At 40.2% G+C, this 25,624-nt stretch overlaps 1 protein-coding gene across 1 annotated transcript in view; it reads right to left on the bottom strand.

Annotated features, from left to right (window-relative positions):
• The window catches only part of DCC (DCC netrin 1 receptor), a 594,156-nt gene that overhangs the window by 96,908 nt on the left and 471,624 nt on the right, over positions 1-25,624 (bottom strand). Inside the window, exons 13-14 of the mRNA XM_030470251.2 lie at positions 3,918-4,059; positions 2,658-2,768 (exon numbers count right to left, since the gene is read on the bottom strand). Coding sequence (XP_030326111.1) covers positions 2,658-2,768; positions 3,918-4,059 — 253 coding nt within the window. The remainder of the gene's footprint in view (positions 1-2,657; positions 2,769-3,917; positions 4,060-25,624) is intronic.

Raw genomic sequence — 25,624 nt, 5'->3', positions numbered from 1 at the left:
CTGCACCAAAAGTGCAGTCTTTTGCTTAACTGCACTTGCTCTCCTTAGTAGGGAAATCTTTGGGTACTTGTAAGCAAATGCAGTGCTTAGACACACAAACTGTAGATGTCAGCCAGCCCCACAGCCCAGCATCCAGCACGCAGGAGGAGAGTTCCTTGGTAGATCCGCCAATGAAACCAGATTTCTTGGAGCTGCTCTCCTTACTCTTTTCCCTTATGGACAATTAGATTCCAAGGAAATGGAAGCTGAAGTTCAGTGTCCCTGCTTGTGGTGACTTTTCCTCCTGGAATGCCACATCTCCTCACACATGCCTCTGAGTTCTTCACTGGGTTTCTACGTGATGGCTTGAGCACCCAGGTCTTCCATCCAGGGAATACTGCACTTAGTACTACTTAAAGGCCCCTAATTCCACTCTCAAGCTTGAAAAATGCTTTACATTTGGATCACTTCAGCAATTTCCTGAGATATTCAAGGATGTATGTTTTACAAAGTCAAGATACTTCTTACTCATCCCATTTTGTTCACATCTTTCCTGCATAGGTTTTCAGTATAAATTACAATATGACAGTACTCTGGCTTGTCATGCTCTCAAAGCACTGTATCACTATCTAATATGTAGAACAGTTTCCAACTGTTCAGTGCAGTAATCAGAAACCAAGCATCCTAAACCGGTTTTCCTGGAGGATACCTGTGCGAAGTTGGTCAGAGATTCTCTTGCATCCTTGCTCAAGCTATTTAAAACAGACTCTTCGGGGAAAGCACTGCTTTCAGTTTCTTTTTTACAGCTCAAAATTTGAGTCTTAAAATAAATATTTAAAATCTCCTCAGCTGTCGGTAAAGGCACGTGAGCTTTCTAGGGAACCTTGAAGAAACAGCCTTATTTTTGGATTTCTAAGCACTTTTTAAAAAGACACTAATTAAAATGAATATCCATCCAGATTTGACACTGTTGTCTCAGATACCGGTCATCTTCATGTTGCTGATCAACCAAGCTTCCAGTGAAAGCAAGAGAAACTGCATTAGCTGTGGCAGCAGAGAGGGAAGTGCAGTTACTAGCCTGTGCTCCAGCCCTTCCCTGGTTCGCTGGTGCTCGCAGAACTCTGCATAACTACAGTAAGGACTAGATTCCTCCCTAGGGTTTATCAGAGCATTTTTAACTGGTCTGTAACACAGTGCATTCCTAGCATCAGGCTGTGGCAGCTTCAGGAGGATAATTCACCACTACTGCAAATGCAAATGCATGTAAATACAAAACATGAACAAAATGGCTTTGCTGGAATTTATTCACATGCACCCACTTCCATGGTGTCTCTCCTGTGAGGACTCGATTAACATCTTTGTATGCACATGTGTACTGAGGGACGAAAACTTCAAAGGAATATATGTAGTGTGTACTAAATGCAAGTGAAAACGAATGTGCTCAAATGTGTTACATCCTTTTTGCATACTGCAGTGTGTTCAGAATTTATCTTTCACTCTCACCAGTGAAAACTCAGCTCATTACACCTTAACAGCATCACTTCTCAAACTGCTGCCTAGCCAAAACATAATTAGAAAGATATCATCATGCACTGCGGCATGTTGTGATCCTCTGGTATAGCTACAATGCACCTAGCAGCATCACCTCTTCTTTACAACGTCGATGAGAAAGCACAGGTACTGGGTTCTCCCATTTTGCGTGCCATGCACTGCAGTCATTCCAGGTTTGCTGGAAAATTGCATTTGGACATAGGGAAAGGCAGAGATTCTTCAATTTACGAGGGCTGATCTTGAGAGCATAAGGAAATCCAGCCAATCAAAAGAAAGGCAACATCAAGTACTATGGTGCATTTAAATTGAGTATTTATTTATTCTTTCATCCAGTTTGCCTTTGATCCTTTTTAGGTGAATTATTTTGTTTTAAAAATCCTAGCAATTTTCATCAGTTTGCTTTTATTTTATATTCATCTCCTTTCTACTACATACTTTCTTCTTAAGGATTGTCATTAGTTTTGCCATGACTTCCATCTGTCAGATTCTTTGTTCCATTTGATTTGCACTCTGTTTAATTTTACGTAGACTTTTTCATTACTCTCTTTTTATTCCTTTACTACTTCAAATATTCCAGTCATTTTATCTAACCCTTTCTTTTCAGTGTTTTTCTTTCCTTTTGTGTCAGCATCTGCAGTGATTTACACAGCCCACAGTTTCCAGGTATCTGCATCCTATCATCTTCCACTAATTATTCAGCTTCATTGCCAACCTGCATTTATAACATCTGCAAATAAAGGCTGGGAAACAGGATTGGACCTATTTGAATATTTGATTCATTGTTCGGATCGTTGGTATCGTTCTCATTGTTTCTTTGATTATGTTTATCATTTATGAAGGTACAGGTTCACTTCACTGTATTATTGCAAATGACCACTTTTTTAGCTCAGGAGCTAAATTCTAGCACAGGATTATTTTAGCAAAGGTTTCTGGCTCCTTAGTCCTGTTAACAACAGAGAAACACAACTTAAGACGTATGGGACCTGGGAGTATAAGAAAACATCTGTTGGTGCGTGTTCAGAACTTCTAAACATCTCACCCTAACTTTGGCCTGGGTGACAACTGCAGTGACACCCCTCAGCTAGATGGCTTTAGGAAGTAACAGATTTTAAAAGAAATGCATTTACCATCGAGGTCATTCTCGGGTGTTTCTGCTGTGTACCAGTCTGAGGAGGGACCTGTCCCATTCACTGTCATTGCAGCCACCTGGAAACTGTACTGGCTTCCTTTCTCAAGTCCTGTTTAAAAAAAAAAAAAAAAAAAGAAGGACATAAATATCACAAAAAAAGAAGAAGATGAAGAAAATAAATTAATGACAATACCAAAATCTCTAGTAACAGTCCGTTGGATTTGCCATATAAAAGGAAATATGTGGAAATGCATGTATATTTTGTACTTACAGAATCACAGAATGGTTTGGGTTGGAAGAAACCTTAAACTTAACTTGTTGAACATGCTGAAGATGCTATCTCCCCCCATTAGGCACTTGTTTGTTGTTCAGCCATTAGTTATACAGCTTTCACAAGAGGTCTCATAGGGACTTTGGTCAAGAGCATAGGTTATATGACCAAGTTGAGATTTCAGTATTAAAGGTCTTCCTTACAACAATGTTCTACTTCTGCTTTTATTTAATTTTGAAATAAAATACTGCTCTTTCTTCCAATGAAAATTATTTTGTTTATTCTGAAATACATGATTCAGAATTACTTCTGATTTTCACAGATTACATTTTACATGTGAAAGTAAACATAAAGCAGGTCATTTGAGGTGAAATCATGGTTATGCTAAATTCAGCGGCAAAGATGCCACCGACCTTGTCAAAGTTTAATTTTCTCCCTTGATGCTTTGCTGCTTTCTCAGTTCTGTCTTAGGTGAAATACAAGAACCCAGGTGAAATTCATTTTCACCTACCAGAATTCACTGTTACCCTTATGATACTCATTTGGCTACTTTCATTCATTGCAATTATAGTTTTGCTATGATTTACTGTTGCACTTTTTATTCTGCAGGGAGATATTTTCTATTGAAAATCTTGGAAAAGAAATGAAGGAAATCAATATTTTTGCACCCATGAGAGGATAAGAGATGTTGACTGAGTGTTCTAAAAAGTACCAACTGACGCTTAAGATACCAAACACAAGAAATTCAGCTTCAAATTCATTAATGTTTAGATCTAGGAGACAAATATATGATAAAAACATTAAGGAAAAAATTGGTTTTAAAAAAAAGCACTATAAAGACTGTCTTTGTACAACACAATAAATGCTACCTGCCAGCAAAGAAATCAAGTGAAAGTATATTTTATTCCCTTGAAGTGAAAGTATATTTTATTCCCAAAGCATTTAATTCATCAAAACCTTGCAAGGCTGTACCATGTGAACACTGACCTGTGAACAAGTACCAGAGGTTGTTTGGCTCCAGTGTTTCAATCTCACCCCTGCGGGTAGTCTTTCTATGTCGGATTTTATAGCCCGTAATAAATCCATTTTGAGTACCTGGTGGTGGAGGCAACCAGCTAACTTTGATGCTCTGTAAAAGAAGAGATATTATTGTTGTTTTTTTCATTTAAAAGATATGACAGAAGCAAAGCATATAAAATAAGTGGAAAAAAAAAGGAAAAAGAAAAAGGATATGTTTTCCTAATAACAACATGTATTCAAGTAAATTATTACTTTAAGAAGAAAACTAAATCAAAACTATAAAGAGTCACACTGGCATAAAGAAAACTGTACATTCTCTAGCAGTAAATGGCTATATAGACAATCAATTTAGAGAGTAAATTTTCTCCCTTTTCAGGAATTTTTCATTTCAACAGGCCACTAGGACACATATGGTACTAGAAAAATCAGCTTTGGGATTGAGTAGGCACTGCAACTCATTTCGGTTTTCAGCCCAAAGTGCCAAAGTCACCTCGTTTTGACCATAGGATACAAATATCAACCTGAGCAGTACTAACAATTCTGTTCCATTTTAGTTCAAGGGATGTTACTGCACATTCAATATACCAATGTAAAAAGTCAAACCTCTCGGGGATAAACTCTTTGCCCATGCCAACATGTAAGAGAATTTCCACTGAGTTGTTCATCAGAGTCTGCGGCAATGCAATTAACCAAGACCAATCACTTAATTGTTTTCTAAATGTTGTTTGCTAGATTGGATGATGGATTTCATCTCAGCCTAATAGCCCAAATGGAAACTATCCCTTCCTCATGGGTCCTGGCCCACGCTGCATGGATGACGGATTTCATCTCAGCCTAATAGCCCAAATGGAAACTATCCCTTCCTCATGGGTCCTGGCCCACCCTGCATGGCCAGACACTAGTCTCTGCCACCTCTACCCTTGAAGAAAGGCCTGGAGGAATTTTCTCCCTGTGATACATAAGCCAGTCCATGTACTTGCCATTCGTGCCACCTTTCCTTGTACCTTTTCTTCCCTCTTGTATTCGGTGGAAGGAGCATGGCAGGTCCATGCACTGCTGCAGTGATCTTTTTCTTCTCAATCCTGTTCATTTATCAATAAACCCCAACACTCGTGGTGCTTTTACCACCACAGATCACTGTGCTTCCAATCTTTTAACAGCAAGACCTTGCTCCCGAGCAGCAGCAGCTAGTTCAGGGCTCAGCAGCGGATACTCAGGTTTTCACTGCATCACTTTATATTTAACCATACAGAATTCCACCTACTCTTTTATCTCCCATTCACTCAACACTGTGTGGATTTTTAGCAACCAGCTTTCACTTATGGTGCACTAAATTGCTAAACCTTGTTTCCTCCCCCTCCATGCTGTGCACTAGCCAGCATGGATCCCAGCACACATCACTGATGACTCCATGTCGGTGCTCCTCAGCCAAGCCAACACCTCCCTCTCTCCATTCTTTGTTCTTTATCACATTGGTTGTTTATCACAAAGGGATCTTTTTCCTTACACTGCGGCAACTGCATTTCTGCAGGAGCCTTTTGTGAGTGATCTTATCAAAAGGCTTTAGGAAACCCTAGCCAATGTTATCAACTGGATCTCCTTGCCCATGTGCTGAATGATTCCTTCAAAGGGCTTTAATAGGCATGCGAAGCAGGACTTCCCTTCACAAAAGCTGTGTTGATCCCTGCTTGTCATATCATGTTCATCCATATGTCTATTCATTCTAGTCTTTATTACAGTTTCTATCATCTTGTCCAGGAGAAAACACCAGATTTACTGGGGAGGACTGATAAGGGAGCTTGATATTGTGCATCAACATTTGTCTGCTGAAACAATCTGGGCACCAGCTGTTCCTTGAAAGTCTCTAGTCGTCTGAGCGTTTTTCCTGAGCATGACAAAAGTTATTCAGGGTATTAGGAGTTTGTTATGGAGCAAGGCCTCCCTCCCAGCTGCACACTTGTACCTATCCTATCTCTTACAGCACTGTATTACAAATTGTTAGATAAAGAGAAAAGTCAACCACAGTGGATAGTGTTTGACCAAATACAATTTATTGCCATCATTGAGTTGCTTAGTCCCTGCATAAATATGTTATAGCACATATCAAATTAATTATTGCAATAGAAAAATCAATTTTGCACATATACTGTCCAGTGATTTATTGTTACAATCAATTATACATTTCAAAATCAATACTTCAGCATTTCATTGCTGAGTGAAATAATGCTGAGTTTTTTGCATTAGGGCAGAACAAACTCCATTTTTCAAACCACAGAGTGATTGCTTTAGAAACAGTTTGGGTCATTTTGCATATTGAAATTACCTACATATAAAATGTTTATGGGGGACTGCAAACATACAGAGAATGGCTTTTAAACATCTTAGTGTTGTAGCTCTGATGACATCTACAGATAACTCACTGGTTGATACTGGTGTACTCCCAACTTTTCTGATGTCTGCATGACATTGAGCCACACTATCATCACAGACGCCTCAATATCTTTCTATATTCCAGTCCAGTTATGAGGAGAAGACACACTGACTGCCCCATTTCCCAGATAGAGAAGAAAGCAGGGCATTTGGATATTTTTTTCAGAGAAGGGAAAGAAATAACAACTCCATCTTTTCCCTGTCGCTTCCAATGGCTGATTTTTCTCAAAGGGAAAAATTTTCTTCTTGTGTCCAGCTGGAATCTCCCCAGGAGTAACTTGTGCCCATCACCCCTCATCTTTTCCATGTGACTCCTGGTCAAAAGGGAATTTCTATCTTCTTTGTAGCCACCCTTTAAATACTGGAACAATACTCAAGCAAGAGATCTGCAATTGGGGTGGCTTAACGCCCTCATGGGCCAGTCAGCAACCGTTTAACAGAACAAAAGATGGTATAATCATTTTGGAACTGGAGCAGGAGTGGCTCCAGCTCCTCTCAAGCCATTTCATCATCAGGTTGCATAAGCCTGGGCTGCTCCATGCAGGACCCTGACCAGGCAGCATTGATCCTACTCTTCTGAATAGAGAAAATTCTGAAGGCTTCCAAAGGAAGGGCACACTGGTGCAAGCATCAGAGTGTCCAAGCATGTTGTCCATGTGTGCCTAAGCATGTGCCCAAACACAGCAGAGGACAAAGCCTGTTGCACACAGACGTACAATTACATGTGAGATTTATACATGCGCAGTTTTTAGGGATATGAGGAACTATTGCAGCCATACTATTTGTAGCCTGAACTTGACACTAATTTGATTTAAAAAAAATGAGTTCCAGCAGAAGCATCGAAGCACTTGAGGCTGCGACAACTGCAAGCACTGAGCAGTTTTTTCAAGACCCCATACATCTCTTCTTCTGCCTTGAAGTCAAGAGTGACCGCACCGCCCTGCACAGCAGGGCTCACAAAAGCAATGGGTTTGATCTAACACTCCAGGTAGAATAAATAAGATCTTCCTTATGATTAGAGGAAAAAGCAGGTTCTTTACAGATCCACCTAAAGCTGTCACTGTAGCGGTAACAGTTCACTTTCACCTTAACCTGGTCTCCATGGACACCACAACAATGCTTTTTATCAATAGTACTTAACATATGACTCTTTGCTCCAGGAAAATCAATAAGTAAGGTTCTGACAGGCTTCTTGTCCTTTCTTCTGCTGAAAGAGAGCAGTAATGACTACTGCTCTAATCCTTTACACTTTATCCGAGAGGTAACCAATAGAAATAAAACATTTCCTTTCTGTTATACCAGAATTCCTAAGGAAACCATAAAATGAAACTAGCTTCAAGAGGATTGTAGGAACCTGTTATTCCTGCTTGGAACACAATGTAGAAAAGTACTGTAAAAGGCTGCTGGCCACCTCCATTTGGTGAAATGAGCCTTCTTCAACAGGAGCGTGGTTCTTGTGCCATTAAGAAATCACTGTAAGCAGCTCGGCATCAGCTTGGACATCCAACATTGCGCTAGCTCAGAGCTGCCAATGCCCTGGACATTGCAAATGGCCTGTTATAGACTGCAAAATACATGGTGTAATCCCTCCTAGTTCAACTGTGTTTGATAAACTTTTCCAGGGAGAACAGATGTTGGCCCAATAGAACTTACCAAACCTGCACTGAAACTTAAACATCTTCCCTGTCGTTTCCAAAACCATAGGATATTTCCATTTTCTCATTTACATAATTATTGAGTACAGTAACAAAAAGCTGAGATATTATCTCTACATTGATTGGAAACGTGGAGCATCAGAAATCTTATGAATCTTATCAAATCAAAGTTTCTGGATGTGCAAAGACCATCTGTCAGTTTGTTTTATCAATAATCTTCTGTGCATAAATATTCATTAACAGATATTTGCAAACATTCTTTCAGTTATGGTAGCAAAGGACTAGTACTTGCTTCATGAAGTCTCTCTGTTGCACTATGCCTCTGCACATATGCTTTTCTTCTGATTTTTTCTTTATTAAGTCCACTCTGTACATTTCTTTCTTTTATTTTCTTTTTTTTTCCCCAAGTGGAACGTCAATTATCTACAATCAAATCAGCTAGATACACAAATCAAGAAATTGACACAATCATAGAATCACAGAATCACAGACTGGTTTGGGTTGGAAAGGACCTTGAAATCATCCAGTTCCAACCTCCTGCCATGCTGGAGAAGAACTCAAAAACTCAGCAAGATTTTAAGTAGAGGCAATAGTGTGCCTTAAGGGTGTGGGCTATTCTACCTGAAAAGTGAAGCTAAACTAAATCAGTCTGGGAATAACACCTGTGTGAAAACACCAGGGGCATATCATGAGCTGCCAAAGAGCACAGGGATGCAATGCAATGCGGCGCGTCTCACAGAGCTCCCAATATCTTTAAAGGGTTTGACATGCGCACTCAGGATCAAAGTCCACTGGACATTTCACATTTTTAGAAGAAATTTTGTGGGTTAACATTCCCCATCTAGCAGCTGATAGTGGACTATGTACTGAATGCTTGACTTAACACAGGTTAACTCAGTTTAAAAAGCAAAGCCTGAACACTGCAGGGCAGGGGAAGGGAAATAGAACTGGAATAAGAGAGTCTGTTGTGAATTTGTGTTCCTTAAGCTTCTAGAACACACCTCATTTGTAAAAAGTTGGACAAAGTTCAAAAATTGAATAACTTGGTTATTTCATGCAACAACAAAATGGGCTGTTGCTCTCCCTATACAGCAAGAAACAGCACATTTCTCATTCCAAATATGACCCATACATGAGCTGGGATTTGAAACTAATTTCCAGAGTAAGGTGCCATATTTGGGAGTCAGGTCATTGGCCAATGACCCCACAGAAACGCTTAACACTCTCTTTACATGGAAACTAGGAATAACCTTTAGGTACTCTCCTAAAGTGTTCTGAGATTTTGCAGAGCTATTTTAAACCTCAATTACTGCTACTGCCTTTGTTTAGCTTTTATTAGTAATAACAAAGGGCACTGAAGATACCCAAGGACTGTCAAATGTTGCAGTGACACATTAAATATTAAGAATAGCAATAAAAGCAAACATAGAAACAAAACCACCCACAGTCCCTCTGAAATATCAATGGTTTCAATACACCTAGATGGCAAAAGTATAGTTATGAGCTGAAATAGTAGAAGAAGCTTGAAGAAGTGAAAATTTAAATACTAGCATAAATAAGCTCAACCTGTCAGAAGTAAGGCTTATATCCAAAACCACAATAAACAAGCCAGGACACTGTTGCAAATAATTGTAATCCCTCAGTACACTGATTAGAAAGTTTCTCAACCAGTTTGAGTCATCTTTCATCCTTAAAACCCCCTTGGGATTTGGGTATGTATGTAAGACCAGCCATCGCTGAACACAATGACACATCCCAGAGAAGGCCTGCTAGAGATCTAATTGGAGCACTCAGAAGCTGTCCTGTGCCTCTGTTAAAAAACCTTTCTGTGCTTGTCAAAATTCATGGGAATGTCTGACTGTGGATTTTTAAGTGCTACTAATTAATCTTGGTCTCAATAATCTCCTCTGGGTGAACTGCACATTCCAGGGCATTCAAGCACCATTTCTGCTAAACAATTAAATCAAAACTACCTGAACAGCTTGTGGAAAAAATGTATTATCTCCCAAATTAGGTACGTTTTAAAAACAGGCAGGACTCAGAAGGGACTTAAAAACCCCCAGTATTTAAAATAAATACATCTAATCTGCAGATGTACTTTAAAGCAGGCTAGTGCTTGAGAGAACATGAAAATTAATGTGCTATTTGTGCAGTAAGATGTGCTAAGACTAGCATAACTGCAAAATAATAGATTTCACCAAGAAATTAAGTATCCTGAGGTAAAGCACAGGGTACCGTACATGGGTTTTTTTGCTTCGTGTGAGTTGTCTCTTGAAGAAGAAACAAATTCCTAGGAAATACTTATTCTATACTATGCATCTGGCACAGAAGCTTATTACCTGAACACTGTGAGGAAAGTCAAAACTATTTAAATGTCAGGCCTATGGAGCCTACAGAGATCCTGTATGATGTTTTTAATGAAATGATATTTTTAATGAAATGAATTTTAACGAAAAGCCTTACTTTGAAAGACTTTAAGTCATTATTTTCAATGCTGTGAGAGAACAAAATAAGATCCATTATTTGTTAGTAATGGATTAATGGTAAGACTACAGCCATGCTCAACAGAGAGACTGTCTTCTCAAGCACCCAGACCTGCTATGAGCCCTGCATGAATGACAGAGGGAAGCACTTCATGCAGGAGCTGAGCTTCTCCTGGCCCCTTCTGTCACCTTCGGACCCACTCCACATAATTCTCACCATCCTGCAGGCCACGGGCCATCCTTTTACAAACAACCTCTAGGCTGCAAATCAATTTACAAATAACCTGCAGTCCTGATGCAGCTCTGGGGCAACAACATAAGAGAGACTAAAGGGGCTACAGGAAACCTGGAGGGAGGCTTTGGACAAGGGCCTGTAGGGACAAGGCAAGGGGAATGGCTTTAACCTGCCAGAGGGGAGATTGAGATGAACTCTGAGGCAGAAGTTCTTCCCTCTGAGGGTGCTGAGGTGCTGGCACAGACTTTTCCCAGAGAAGCTGTGGCTGCCCCATCCCTGGCAGTGTTCAAGGCCAGGTTGGACACAGGGGCTTGGAGCAACCTGCTCTAGTGGAAGGTGTCCCTGCCCGTGGCAGGGGGTTGGAACTGGGTGAGCTTTAAGGTCCCTTCCAACAGCAACCATGCAGTGATGCTACGATGCTGAAGCTTCTGACAGCTGCCTTAGATACGAGCAATTTAAAGTCCCCAACTATGCTGTTTGGTAAAACCACTTTTTTTCCTTTTCTTTTTTTTTTTTTTTCACCCAAGAAAAGGTAAAAAATAAAAAAAATATTGGTAAGAAATAAAAAAGAGTTTGTTAAGGTATGAAGACCTTTTCAGCTGGTATTATCTACTCAGGGTATTTCTCTTCTGAAGTACATTTCCAAACACCTTTTACATTAGAATTGCATGACCAAATACTTCAATCATTTGATCACCACAGTCTCTAAAAAAAAAAAAAAAAGGTAATAATGACATGCTGGGGAAAATCTTCAGGCTAAAATCGCCTCCGGGTGTCTTCATTAATTTGAAAAGAAGAGAGGACGAACAACCAAGTACAAGGCTTAGAAGAGTCACGAATACTTGGCAAATACTCAGGCAAATACTTGGTTATGGTGGCAAGCAACAAAACAAACAGAAAACAGCGAGGTTTGAAAGCAAACAGTGAGAAAAGTCGTAATTTTCTCTCTCTCTCTGCAAATGTAGGAGCTTCTAAGGCACAACTGCTTCCAAAATGTTGCTGCATATACAGTGCAACTGAGTGCTTTTTGCCTGGGGAACACCCAGACATTTCAAAACAGTATGCTTAGGCCAACATTTAAAACAATTGTAATGTTTTGTAATGTTTCAAAATTGGTGAGATTCCTCTGAGCTAATCTTAGATACTTCAAATTAGCATTTTTGGGGTTGGATTAGATGACCTTTGAAGGTCCCTTCCAACTCAAAATATTCTATGATTCTATGATTCTATTTTACAGTTGACAGTGAGAAAGAGGAATGTCCAAAGAAATTCACCACTGCTGCCTGCCTTTGGAATTGCCCACTTTCTCCTGACTGCATGGGACAGCTGGCCCAGCCATTGATATCTTTTAGATGTCAAAGTTAGGATACGTGAATCTTGCTTTCCATTTCTCATTTTATTAAGCAGAAAAGTTTGTTTTGAAGCATTTTTAGGTATTTTGGGGCACTTTTAGACATTTCATTATACAATTAAAACCAACACACTGATTTTGTAAGTTTATTTTAAAACCTTTTGAAGTAACTAAGAGGTACCACTAACTTGAAATGTTCTTTATTTTTAAAGAACATAATATTTACGGACATTTTCAAAGCCTTGACTTCTTCTTCAAAGTTGGTCTAAAATTTTTCATGAAGAAAAAAAATCCTCTAATAGGAAAACCATCTACAACATATTTCCATAGCTGTAGTGATATATTTCTTTTCATTTTAACTCATTCTTAGGTCAATGACATCATTACTCACTATGAGCATTTGCTCTCAGCCCTTCCTTGCTCCTCTGAGGACGATCTAGTTTCAAGTGGCCAGGACCCCTAGAGTAGTGAAGCCCCTTAAGGCCAACCAGCAAATGGACATGGGTGCTGCTGTTACCCATACTGCAGGCAATGTTGGTTTTGTGTCAATTTAGGATGCCCCATCCCTGGCAGTGTTCAAGGTCAGGTTGGACAGGGCTTGCAGCAACCTCCTCTAGTGGAAGTGGGGGGGGGGGGGGGTGGAATTAGAAGGTCTTTAAGGTGCTTTCCAAACACAAACCATTCAATGATTCTATGATCTTATGGTCCTTTCCAACCCTAACTATTCTATGATTTGCCATCGTCAGATGTACAGAGGCAACAAAACTACCTGTGCAGAGCTGACTCTCAACATGCATATAAACTCCTTAAAGTCATTCGACAACCGGCAAAACTGCTTCTGATCCACAGTACAATTTTTATTCATATCAGTCAGGCGAGGAAAGGTTGAATTTCACCTCCTTGATTCACAACACCTGCAAAATATCGCAAACTTGTAAAGGGCTTCAGTCAACTATAAGGAAATGAACTGGAACTTTCCAGGTCCAGGGATCAAAGAACTATCAATACTTCAATCAAGTTTTCAATTACAAATGCATTTAATTGTTAGCACTTAGCAGCACCTGTAGTTGGCTATCACCTTAATTACTGATTATACTGATGCTGATTGCTTAAACAATATCTGCCTGAGAGCCTCATGATTAAGAGTTTATAAAGCAAAGGGCACAATAATTTCAGAATAATTAGGTTATTAAGATTCAGATCAAAATCAAAATCTCAAGAACATTGAAAAGAAAATATTCCATTTTAGATAATGTTTATGCATGTGCCCTTACTATGCTGTGTTGATACCAGGCGCCGCCCAGATATCCCTCAAAGGTTGCTAACTCCCCCTTTCTCTGGAATAGGAAGGTGTTAGATGCCCATCAGCACAAATAACTGAACACCATCACTGACACAGAAAATAAAAGGAGGAAATCAAAAAAGCACAGTCAAATAATTCATCCCTAAAACTCTTTACTAAATATTTATGTGCCTGCAGCAGTAAAGGAGGTTCCTCCTGTTAGAACATACGCAGCAGAGTGGTGCACGGTACATTTGGAGACTGGTGGAGCTCCTGTGTCCATGACCTGAGTGCCAGAACCTGTCTTTGCTTTGGCGCTAATTCTCTGTATGATTTTTTATAAAGCCACTCATATTCTCTTCTTCGCAAACTACAAGTTTTCATAACACTACTATTGAAAAAAAAACTGCAACAGAGGGTTGCGAGTCTTAATGTGCATGAATGTTATTGCAGTAAGGTAAGGAAGAAGCGCAAAGCAGACCTGCCTCTCGTGATGTACAGTTAATCTGGAGAGCAGATTGGGCCTCTTACGTAAAAAGCTTAAAAGTTGTTCCTCGGAACAAAAGTACAGATCTAAAGGCATAATTTGGTAGCAGAAAAGGTGCTATTTTGGGTAGAGAGGTTTGCTAGTGAGCTTCTGAAGAGAAAGGAACCATCTGGCGTTATTAACTACGCACCATGTGCTGGAACGGCTCCCTGAGTCTGATCACAGGCATTGAGGGCTGGGAATGGATTTGGACAGGATCATGAGCAGGCAGTTAAAAAGAGGTAAATTCTACAAATGGGTGTAAAGCTTCTGTTGAGCTTCTTGAAGATGGAAGATGATGCTGAATATTCCTATTAAAATGTCCAGGGAAACAAGGAAGTATTGAAACATCTGCGGAAGGAAGGGAAAAACTGACAAATGTTACTGGAGTTAAAAATATTTACATCCAAAGAGGAATATTCTGGATTGCACATTTTACAACCAGGGTCCAAACTAATTTATTCCTAACTAAGGCTGCATTAAAATTTCCCTAGTGGTGTGAGTGTAGCGTACACACACAGATCATCCATGCTGCAGCCTCATGAACGCATATGGGAATGTCAGAGAGCTTCAGTCAGTTTGGAGCTATTGCTGCATGCCTGGATGTATAAGCAAACCTATAATAACTGTACAGAGAAAGTGGAAATGTGAGATTTGGGGAACTTCTTGTTATAGAAAGCAGACCCAGTGAACCAAACAACCCACCATCCATCAAATGTTCCTCATCTTCACGACAATCACCTCCCTTCTCATAGAATAGTGTTTCCAGAAAACATAAGAGGTTTTCTCAGAAAACCACCAGAGTTGGCTTCCTGAGCAGCGTCTGCCAAGCCCTGACGTGCGGTAAGCCCCGAGCAACTCCATTGCAGCATCACCTACCTAGCTCCTATCTACTGTCAGCTGACCTTGGCTGGTATTTAAGAATAAAAATCTGCAGTGGTCTGCATGTCCTGGCCCTCTTGCAAACCAGAAACAATACACTATTTGAGTACAAAGTCTAGAAAGAGACTACATGCCTATCAGTAGGAGAACCAGTACTCCTTTCTCCATTACTGGGACCACATACCTTTTTGGGTGTGCTGGCCCCAGTGTCTAGGGAGCAAGCAGTGACAGTGTCTTGGGGCTTGCTGGGTGCCAAAGGAGACCTCCTTTTCTCCATCATCCCTCCTGTGTGTGCTCTTGCCAGCGAGCACCACGTGCACCTTCCATGTGGACTTCCAAAACCAAGCAAGTAAAGCTGTAGAGCCATCTGAGAGATACAGAGCTCAGTGGTTTTCTGATGTTTTGCAATCTAAACCAGCTGCAAGTCTTCAGCTTAGTAAATCCTCCTTAGTCCCTCCAAGGCATGGCAGTTGTTCATCCTTTCTCCTTTCCATGACCAGCTCCTTAGCTTAATTAAATAAAAGAATTTTACGTTTCCATTTCTTGAGAATAAACAATATGAAATGCAGAAGAAGGACAGATGCATTAGGGGTGATGCAATGGAAAGATCTGGAAGTATCAGCTTGTTGTGCCAGTGCTGAAGCACATGGAGCTCTCTGCTCCTCACTACTGACATGCTGCAGAATTACAGACACGCTGCAGAACTACAGACGCTTCTTCCAACTTTGTAACTTGCTACATGCCACTCACCAACATTGTTGTTGAAGGACATTACTATTTCCAACTGATTTTTGGGAGAATTATAGTTGTACTATGGAGTAACAGGCCAGTGAAGACAGGACTCCAGCAGTGTGCTACTTCTACTCAATTTTATTCAAAGTCAATATTCACACTTTTTTAAAGCTTGAAAGCTGAGTGTGAGATGGTGCCCTCCCCCTAATGATGCTGCAGGGGATTTTTAACCTCCCAGTGCAGAAGTTTAAGTGCATTTATAGTGGCTTCTCTGCTTGGGAGACACAGGTAAGACCTAGTGCACCCAGCAATGCTTCCAACACACACAAGACATCGCAAGATGTAGGGACAATTAGCCAGACTGTGGATCTTAAAGATAAATGCTTCTGCCCCCGTAAATTTTCAGGTTAGTCTAGGACACATCCCACCCTGCTTCTCAGGACTGCAGAGCATTGCAGAGCAGTATCCAGGGGAAGAAAAGCCTCCTCTTAAGAAGTGCAGATACCAGGTATGGAAGGGGACATGACTACATGTCTGCTTTTCTTTCTGTAACAAAAAGCATACCCTGTAAAATACCTTCTTAAGTTTTGCTGAAGAAACTTTATTTCTTAAATTTCTTCGACAACATTCCTGAATTGCATGCATTTTCTGTGCTCCATTGAAAACTGGCACTTTGAAGTACTTCTAAGCTTTGTTACATCCATTTATTCACAGAAGCGTGTTACTTTCCCTTTTGATTATACAAATACATCTCCTATCACTACGTTTGGGGCTGAATACTAATAAAATGTGGTTTTGTAAAACTCTGTTTTAATGATCACATAGTGTGATCATTATGGCTATGGCATATGGCTATGACAAGACCTGAAGTACAAATGCACACTGACCTTGTCTCCAATCAAGTCCCTGAGAGAAGTTCAAATGAAATAAGAAGGGAAGTTTCTGGCCCTGTTCTGAAGTTAGTTATCAAAGAAGTGGCTGGGTGCGGATGATTATAAAACTTAATTGAAAACAGAAATGGACCGTGAAGACCCACAGGTAGAGTTTCAAATTCAAACAAATATTCATCAAAACTAATTAGTGATGCTCTACTCTCACCTCTCGCATGCTGCCACTGCATGCTGCCTTCGGTCTGTATATACATACTTCTGCAGCAGCTATAAAACTACTTTATTTCCCTGTTTATTTGGTATAATGCACCCAGAAGTTGCACCTTACAGGATGGTGACTCCTCCAATGTCACAGGCAGGTGCTGGTGGAAGGCTCAAACGCAGCCTCAAAGTAGGGGGTTTCTCACAGATATGGCTAGGTTATCTAAATGGGGACAGAACCACATCTTATGGCTCACATCTTTGATGAAAAAAGTAAAATTTGGCATTTCATGAGAAAAGAAGGCACTCTGGCATTTTCCCAGAATACTTAATCCATCCCTGAGACCAAGGGCAAACCCATTCCAGGGCCCCTATCCTTAGCCTATGACTATTATCTTAGCATTTTTAAAACCTGCCCACTGCTTAATTCCTTCCCATTTTGTACCACCAGGCTGATCTTATTCATTAATTCTGATTGAACATTATCTGTGCTTCTGCTTTCAGCTTTCCATGTCTCTAGAACACTGGTTGAAATACAAGGGTAGTCCACGTATCACACATTGCCTTAAGTAAATCCAGCTCCAGGCAGGTGTGAAAATCCCTGCCAACCCAAACTATTCCATGATTCTATGATTCTATGAGAATTTAATATCAAAATGGCAATAGAAAGCAAGAGAAATGTTGAAGTATGGAATGGTGTAGGTTGGAAGAGATCTCTGGGGGTTATCTATTCCAGCCCCTAACTGTTTATTTAATGCCTGTCCAGAGACAACCAGTCATAGTCAACATTTCCAAAGGCCATCAGCATTGCTGACATTTCCCCATTTCTTGTGGGGACCCTGTCTGACTTGACCCACTACAGATGAGTAGGGGGATGCTACTCAAAATGAGAGACTGCAGCCCACAATGCACTTTAGAGAATGTCAGTCCTCGTTAGCAGCCTAATTAGCTTGAATTAAGACCATGAACAGAATTATTCAGTTTTCAGGGGGCATCGCAGCCCTCCCATCTGGCAGCTCCTGTCCTTAGGCTCAGCGCTGAGCATCCATTTCTGCAACTGTGTCCTCTGTCCCCTGCCCAGTGTAACAGAGTAAGACTCCTCTGGATTAATTCTTGTCTGAATGGGATAAAAGAGAAATCTGGTTTTGCCTGACCTTGGGAGAAGAGGGGACAGATCTGTTCAGTTAAAGACACAAAATTGTGTTCTTTTGGTATATTTTGAAAGTTTTATCCTATTTTCAAGGAAGAGATAGACTTGCACAATGTCATCAGAGTGAGTGAATGGCCAAACTTTGATTACAGCCTTTGCCACACAGAGCCACTGCATTAAAAAAGTTATTTTCCTTTCACAAGATTTAATGCCATAATGTTACCAATAAAGGAACGCACAATAGAGCTGTCAAGAAAAATGAGAAATAATCCCAGCTGCAGTCCTGAACAAAGCCCTCTGAAGTAAAGTGTACAGTGATCTAAATAGCCTAGTGCCCGGTTGTTATTCTTTGACTAGGTAATAAATACAGCAACCTTTAAAAATGGATTTTAGAAAATAACGCCTTACGTTAGCGATGGGGTGGATTCCCACCTGATGATCACAATTAACCACTCCAGTTGGGAAGATCACAAAAAAGAAATGTCTGAGAATAGCAGAGGTAGCATTTCTGGCAGTTTTGACCCTCAGGGCTATATCCCCTTCAAAGAAAAAGTTGCAGTGTAAGAATTATAAGACATTCATCTACTTGAGTTCTGCCTGATCTCATTATCATGGGCACCACATTTAGGCCCTTGAGGGAGAAGAACTGTCAAAATACTAAAAAATTCAAAGTTTTTAGCGTTTATCAATTCACTTTCAGGTTCTCTGCACAACACAGTTGTTCACCAGACAAATTAAGCGACTGGATTCAAAGCAAGTACTTCTCTTGTTACATCAGACTGCCATGACATCCTCCCTTCATGGTAGGAGATCCTGAAAGAAGCTGCTCTACATCTCTATTCATGCCATTTAAGAGCTTAAATGGCATAGGGTAGTGGAAAGCCATCGCAGCAGTGGGACTGGAGCCTGCCTCTAGCTGTCTTCACTGGAGTTACGTTCACTTATGTTTGTCTGAATGGAGCGAAGGATAAAGCACCTTCCAGAAAAATATCTATTCAGAAAAATGGCGCACAGTGAGTCATATTCGGCTGTTTTCACCTCTACTCAGCAAAACATCGCTCCATAAAAGCTACCACCATATCTCACCCTGCACAATTTGCCTCTTAAAAAAAGAAACAAGACCAGCTCCTGCATATTCTGACCTCTGGTAGTTCTACTAATAGCAGAGCAAAGAAGCAGATATTGCAGTCATGATAAATAAAAATCACTTCTAATGTGTCTTCTTTTGAGTGAGCATGATTGTTTCTTTTTCTTCTTTTCTTTACCATGTCATTTTATTTGCAAGTGGCACAAAATTTCTTGGGTACCATCCTGTAGATAAAGAGGGAAATTTTCGCTTTGCAATACCATATCACATTGCTAATTTATCTTAACTTGACAGGAAGAAGAAAGCAACCATTAAAAAATTAGAAACCTTTGTTGCACATGCTTGTGGAAAAATAATTTCAGAGGTTTTACAGTTTGAGTAAATTACACCAGATGTCAACTCTCAGAAATTCCAAGCTGTCATTAGTATGTCATAAATAAGTATTTTGGTCCTGTTTTTCTCTGTCACGAAAACAAGCTATACAGGAAAGGAAAACAGTAAAAATAAAATATTGCCTAAAAATCCTGCAAATTCCACTCAAGATCACAGCTCAGTCTTGCCATGCAGGTGAAGTCTTTCACACCCAACAGATTAACGAACAGAGATGCAACAAGAATAGTTGGGTTTAAAACAGGACTTTACAAACACAGATTTCAACAGTTCATAGCCTCATCAACTGGCAAAACCATCTGAAGGGCACAGAGATCCAAACTGCAAAATCTGTAGCTGTATTTCATCTCCTTGGTGTTCATAAGTGCTTGGGCCAGGATCAAACCTTAACTTCACATATGTGAAACCACAGTGTAATGCACAGCATGTACCAGCTCTGCCAAATGTTGGTAATTCTGGTTAAATGGCTGGTTTATCTGGTTGATCTCTTATTCATAGCTTTTGAACAGTACTGAGAGCAAATATTGCTAAAACCAACTATATGCTATGCCAGCATGCAATTATTTCCTGATGAAGAAAAGGTTGTGGAAACAGCAGGCATTTAAAATAGGCATTTAATATAATTAATACACATGTACCCAGAAAAACACTGCTGAAAACTGAACCAAATAAATACCAACTGCCTAAAAACATCTACCAAGGAGTAATCTTTGTGTAGGGTAAACACTTTTGCTGTGTACTGCATGAGTTTTTCTTCTAAAATACTCGTGTGATCCATCATCACAAAACCCACACTCCTTATCATTGTGCCTCTGGCATGCCCAAGATGCCAATGCTTACTATGGAAATACTCAGGATTTACACAAGGATGTGCAGCATATGCCCTGGTCCACAGAAATGCTATTTCTCCTGCTGAGTGCTCTATGAACTCTTATTTCAATAAATAACTTGGACAAAAAAAGCAAGATGAAGAGTACTGCTGCATGTAAATGAAAGCTTTATTGAAGAGTAAATAAAAAGGCAACAGAGAAAGAATACAGGAGACTAAACATTCACAGAAAAGATCAGAAGTAAATGTACTAGGGTGTACACAGAAATATAGGAAACAGTTTAATAAATCAATACAAAGGATGTGAGCTGATTTGGAGATATTTAGTTAGCCAAACAGTATTTAATACACAGGTCAGAAGGGACCAACTGAATCAAAGTGCTTCAACTGTTGCTGTAGATGATGTCTCTTCCCTCCTCCAGGTAAGGAAGGAGACACCCAGCATCATTTGCCTTCACTATTCAAACAATAACATCGTATTGATCTTTGTATTTAGCAAATTTTCTGATTCCTGAAAGCTACTACAGCTTTGAAAAAGTGGTTTTATGTAAGCATCAGATTTTACATACCACATGTTTCTTCTCCATCTTAAGAAAACCCACAGTTAATTAACACTACACAGCACTCTGCTTCGCATCTCCTGAGCCAAAGCTCCCTAAGGCCGAGAGATGCTTTCTCTTTTTAGTTTCAAGGGATGCTGGATTGGGCCCATAAACTGTATAATTAGGCACACAATCAGCACCATTTATTCTCCCATCAAATCCTATGCTTGTGTACAGATGCAGTCATCAGCATTTCAAAGATGACTTAGAAGGCAGGCAACAAATCTGTTCCTTACAGGTTTTATGAGACAATCTACTGAGTGGAGACTACTCAGAGGAAGGCTTATCAATGCAGATACTGTTGCAAAAACTTCAGCTCCAGTGAATGGAAGGAAAAAATAAAAATATAACTTAATTCCCTCCTAGTGCCACCTGTTTAAAAAAAAAAACCCACCACAAAAAACAAACAACAGAAACAACTGAACAAAACCCACCACCAAAATAATCCAAAGAGCACTGGAGAATATTATTATATCATAAGTACAGATTTTCATCAATCAGTTTCCAGATTCTTGGTGAAAGATAACATTAAGTTAGTGAAAAGAGTTAATTCGCATTAAAAGAGCACTCTGGGAGTTAAGGCTACTTTCAATATTCTGATGCAAAGCTAATTCTGGCATGAATGATTCCATAAATATCATGTAATTTAAGCCCAGAAATAGGCTGGTTTATAATTGTTTCATTCTCGAGAGACTGTTATGTTGATTTTATAGATGGGAATACATATCCATTTGGATTTAGTTGAGCTATGGGAACACAACTTTGCTTCTAGGGAGCCAATTCTAGTCTTACATTTTTATTTCTAGTCACCTCCTACCCTCTACAAAATAATTTGGCAAGGCTTTTTTTATAACAAACAGAAATATTTTATGCTTTCCCTTTTCATTAGTTCTGCAACATAAATAAATGAATAACATTATTTCCAGTGCTATATACACATTAACAACAAAGAATAAGAAAAACACCAACAGAAAAGAAACCCCAAACCCTTAGGTTATATGTAATTAAGACAAAAAGTTTTAAAAGTTATTAAACACAAGAAGAAAGACCCCTCTGGTCCTGATTTTCATTTACACTGAGAAATCTTCCAACCATTCTGCTTGTGCAAGAAGACCACAAGGAGGCAAGAGTAAATTTACAACTCTTTCCAGGTACCCTCAGCCTCCCAGAATGGCATAAGCAGTGGTTGCATAAATAGAAACCAGGTAATAAATCTACTGGAAACACTTTTACTATACTTTCCAAGTGTTTGGAAGTCTTGTAGGACCCTCCAGCAGTGCTACAAGGGACGCTCCATGACACAGGAGGTGCTGGGATGCTTTTGTTCCCACCCTGTGGGGGCTGGGTGCGGGACCCCCACAGCGCCTTATATGTAGCAGGCACAAGCCATCCCCTTTCACACCCTTCTTCCAAAAGCAAGGGCCTTTTCAGCTCAGGGGTTTTATTTGCTCTTTATGCGGTTTAAAGCTTTACGAGACATCCAGGTGGGTTTTGTGGGATGCAAGAATGAAACTATGATATTGTATTTGGATTTATAAGCTCACTGAAAAAACCCAAACAAAACCTATTCCATGTTTACCAAGATGGCCAAAAACATAATGAAAATTCTGCCCTGCAGCTCTTGACTGCATTCAAGATCCAGGCCAAAATTCATAACTATTTGTTAAAAGTGTGATGCATTTCCTTCATTTCATTAAATGTCATTTCTCTACTGAACCAACCAAAGTGTGATGAACCCAGCAGGTCCTGCCAGTAGGAGGAGATGCCAGCAGCATCCCCAGGCTGCACAGGGTGAAGTGGGGTTGCAAGAGAAATGGAGCTATAAAAGAATGAGATGATGGGTCTCATCTTGCTTTGGCTTGTCATCAAAATGAGCAAAATCCAATGCTTGGGCCAAGACATGTGAATGGAAAATGTCTTAACAGTGATATTGACAGTCACACTAAGACCAACTCATAATATCACAGAATACCAGGTTAGAAGGGACTTCAATGATCATCTGCTCCAACCTTTCTAGGCAAAGCATGACTTAGACTAGATGTCCCAGCACCTCGTCCAGCTAAATCCTAACAGTGTCCAATGTTGGGGAGTCACCATTTCTGTGGGGAGATTATTTGCTTTCTAATAAGTCCTAATTTATTTTGAATTTCTATTTCTATTCTAATATTTTCTTTTTGTATTAATTTATTTTTAATTTCTATTTCTATTCTAATATTTTCTTTTCGTATTCTATTTCTAATACTTACCCCATCTGGGAGATAATTATATTATTTTAATGCTGTGACCACAGAGACAAAGCCATAAATCTTTTAGGCACCTAAGAGGGAATTTCAGACAAACTAAGGGGAAATGTCATATGACGAATCACAGAATCCCAGAGTAGTCTGGGATGGAAGAGACTTTAAAGCTCATCCACTTTGAAACCCCTTCCACAGGCAGGGCCACCTTCCACTAGACCAAGTTGCTCCAAGCCACCTTGTCCTGCCCCTACAGGCCCTTATCCAAAGCCCCTCTCCAGGTTTCCTGGAGCCCCTTTAGGCACTGGAGCTGCTCTAAGGTGTCCCCTTCAGGAGCCTTCTCTTCTCCAGGCTGCCCCAGCCCAGCTCTCTCAGCCTGGCTCCAGAGCAGAGCTGCTCCAGCCCTCTCAGCAGCTCCGGGGCCTCCTCTGGCCTCGCTCCAGCAGCTCCACGTCCCTCTTGTGCTGTTGCCCCAGAGCTGGACCAGGACTGCAGGGGGGTCTCCCCAGAGCACAGCAAAGGGGCAGAATCCCCTCCCTGACCTGCTGCTCACGCTCTGGGGGTGCAGCCCAGCACACAGGGCGGTTCTGGGCTCAAGCGCACACGGAAGCCAGGTCATGGGGAGTTTCTCCTCACCCAACACCCCCAACTCCTTCTCCTCAGGCTGCTCCATCCAGTCTCCTCCAGCCTGTGTTTGTGCTGGGGATTTCCTTGACCCAGGGGCAGCACCTTGCCCTTGGACTTGTCAGAAGAAGGTTCACACGGTCCCACCTCTCCAGCCTGTCCAGGTCTCTCTGGTTGGCTTTCCATCCAGATTTTCATTTAGACTGAGAGATCTTCCAACCATTCTGCCTGTGCAGGAAGACCTCAAGGAGGCAAGGGTAAATTCACAATTGTTTTCAGGTACCTTCATTCTCCCAGAATGGCATAAGTGGTGGTTGCTTTGTATGCAGTAACATTTTTTTTTTCTTCCCCCTTCCCAACCTGGATGAAGCCTATCCTGCAGATGCCATTCTGCTGAGACCAACTATTCATTAATGTAGTCTACTCTTTTATATTTTGCCTTGAAAAAATGCATTTCTAGTAGAAATTACTTGAAGAACAGTCCATAAAGCCTAATTGCCCTCTTTTTTCTGAATGTGATCCACACAGGCTGCTCACCCTCATTTCACTGGGACTCTCAGACCAAGGAAATGGTCTGCTGTATTTTCACAGCTGTACAATGTCAGCTAATGCTGCTGGTAGGATTCCTGAGAATGTCATTTTAAAGTCTCTGTGACAACACAGGAAGAACTGTACATCCTAAATTAAAGCAACTGCCCACAGTTCCTTAGCAGTGGTGTTTCTTTTTGCTATTCCACTGACAGAAGCAGTGCCCAGACATGAATGTTGCTGCATTTTATAGAAAGCAAGGAGGAAGTTTTGTAAGCGAAAATTCTGAAGGACAGATGAAGAGGATGAATGTGATAAAGCCTGATAACAAGGGAAAAAAAGCCCAGTACTGGGCTTGTACTGCCCAGTACTCTTGTAACTGGAGGCACGTAGGGTATTGTTAGGCCAACAATTATATTTCTTTCTATTTATACAGAATAGACGTAAACTGATTTTTTTTATTAAGAAAATCAAATAAATGCTGCTAGTGAAACATTAAATCTGCACAGATAAGATCTCACAGAATAGGGAAAAGCAAAAATTAAGTTCCTGAGCGTAATACGCAAAGCCATCTACAAAGCATGAAGTCTTTTTTTCCCAGGTAATTTATTTATGCATTAAATGCTTCTTTTAAAGAGTACATTATATGCAGTTTAGCCAAGCTAACATTTTATTGAAGTCTTAAATACACTTCCCTTTCCCCTTCTGTGACTTTGACTGCACATGCTTAATAATGTAATCACACAGGTTGTGGCACCTTATGTTTTCACTTGTAATAATAAAGTTTTGGTTTGGTTTTTTTTCTTCTTTTTTAAGGACTGGTTTAGCATGTGTGTATAATGACATAGTGACAAACATAGGAAAAATAGAAATAATTATTAGTATTTATGATTGCCCTTTCAAAAACTTTATATTCTATAACATATGGGAAAACATTTGTCCTAATGATCTGACTGGCTGCTGGAAGAGATGTGATGGGAAGGAAGGAGAAGACCTCAGTGTTTACAGATGAAAAGCAATCATACCCGAATATGCCATATTACTGAATATGGCTCAATCTCTCTCCAAATCATGCTTGAAGAGAAGGATAAAACTGAAAGAAATAGGGGAGAAGCCCCATCGTCCCCAAGGTGTGCAAGGACTTGATAAAAAAAATAAAAGATTAGAAGTGAGACTTTGTCCAAAATACATGAAGTCTTTTACAGGACAACAAAACTGATGGTCACAAACAACATGGGATAATAGATTTTTCCCCACACATGCAATTTCACTCCTGCTCCTGGCACTATGGAACTCTTTCAGCTGATAGCAGGATCAGTCACACTGTCCTGTAAAATCTAGAAAACTTAGGAGTTTTCCCTAATTAAGTCTTTCAACAAATTCCATTATATTACTTTTTCTAGAGATGAACTTTTTCATCCCTTCAGAGTGCCCATATTTAGCATTTACACTCTTAAATATTGGGGTGAATGAAAAAAAAACGGTTTTAGAAATTTCACTCCATGCAGAAAACTGGAAGGCCCAAAGAAGAATTTGAGACTATCCCACTAGCTCTCTAAC

Source organism: Strigops habroptila, chromosome Z, assembly GCF_004027225.2.
Source record: "Strigops habroptila isolate Jane chromosome Z, bStrHab1.2.pri, whole genome shotgun sequence".
NCBI lineage: Eukaryota > Metazoa > Chordata > Aves > Psittaciformes > Psittacidae > Strigops > Strigops habroptila.
The sequence above is the reverse complement of the archived record's forward strand: the minus strand, read 5'-3'. Positions and strand labels throughout refer to the sequence as shown.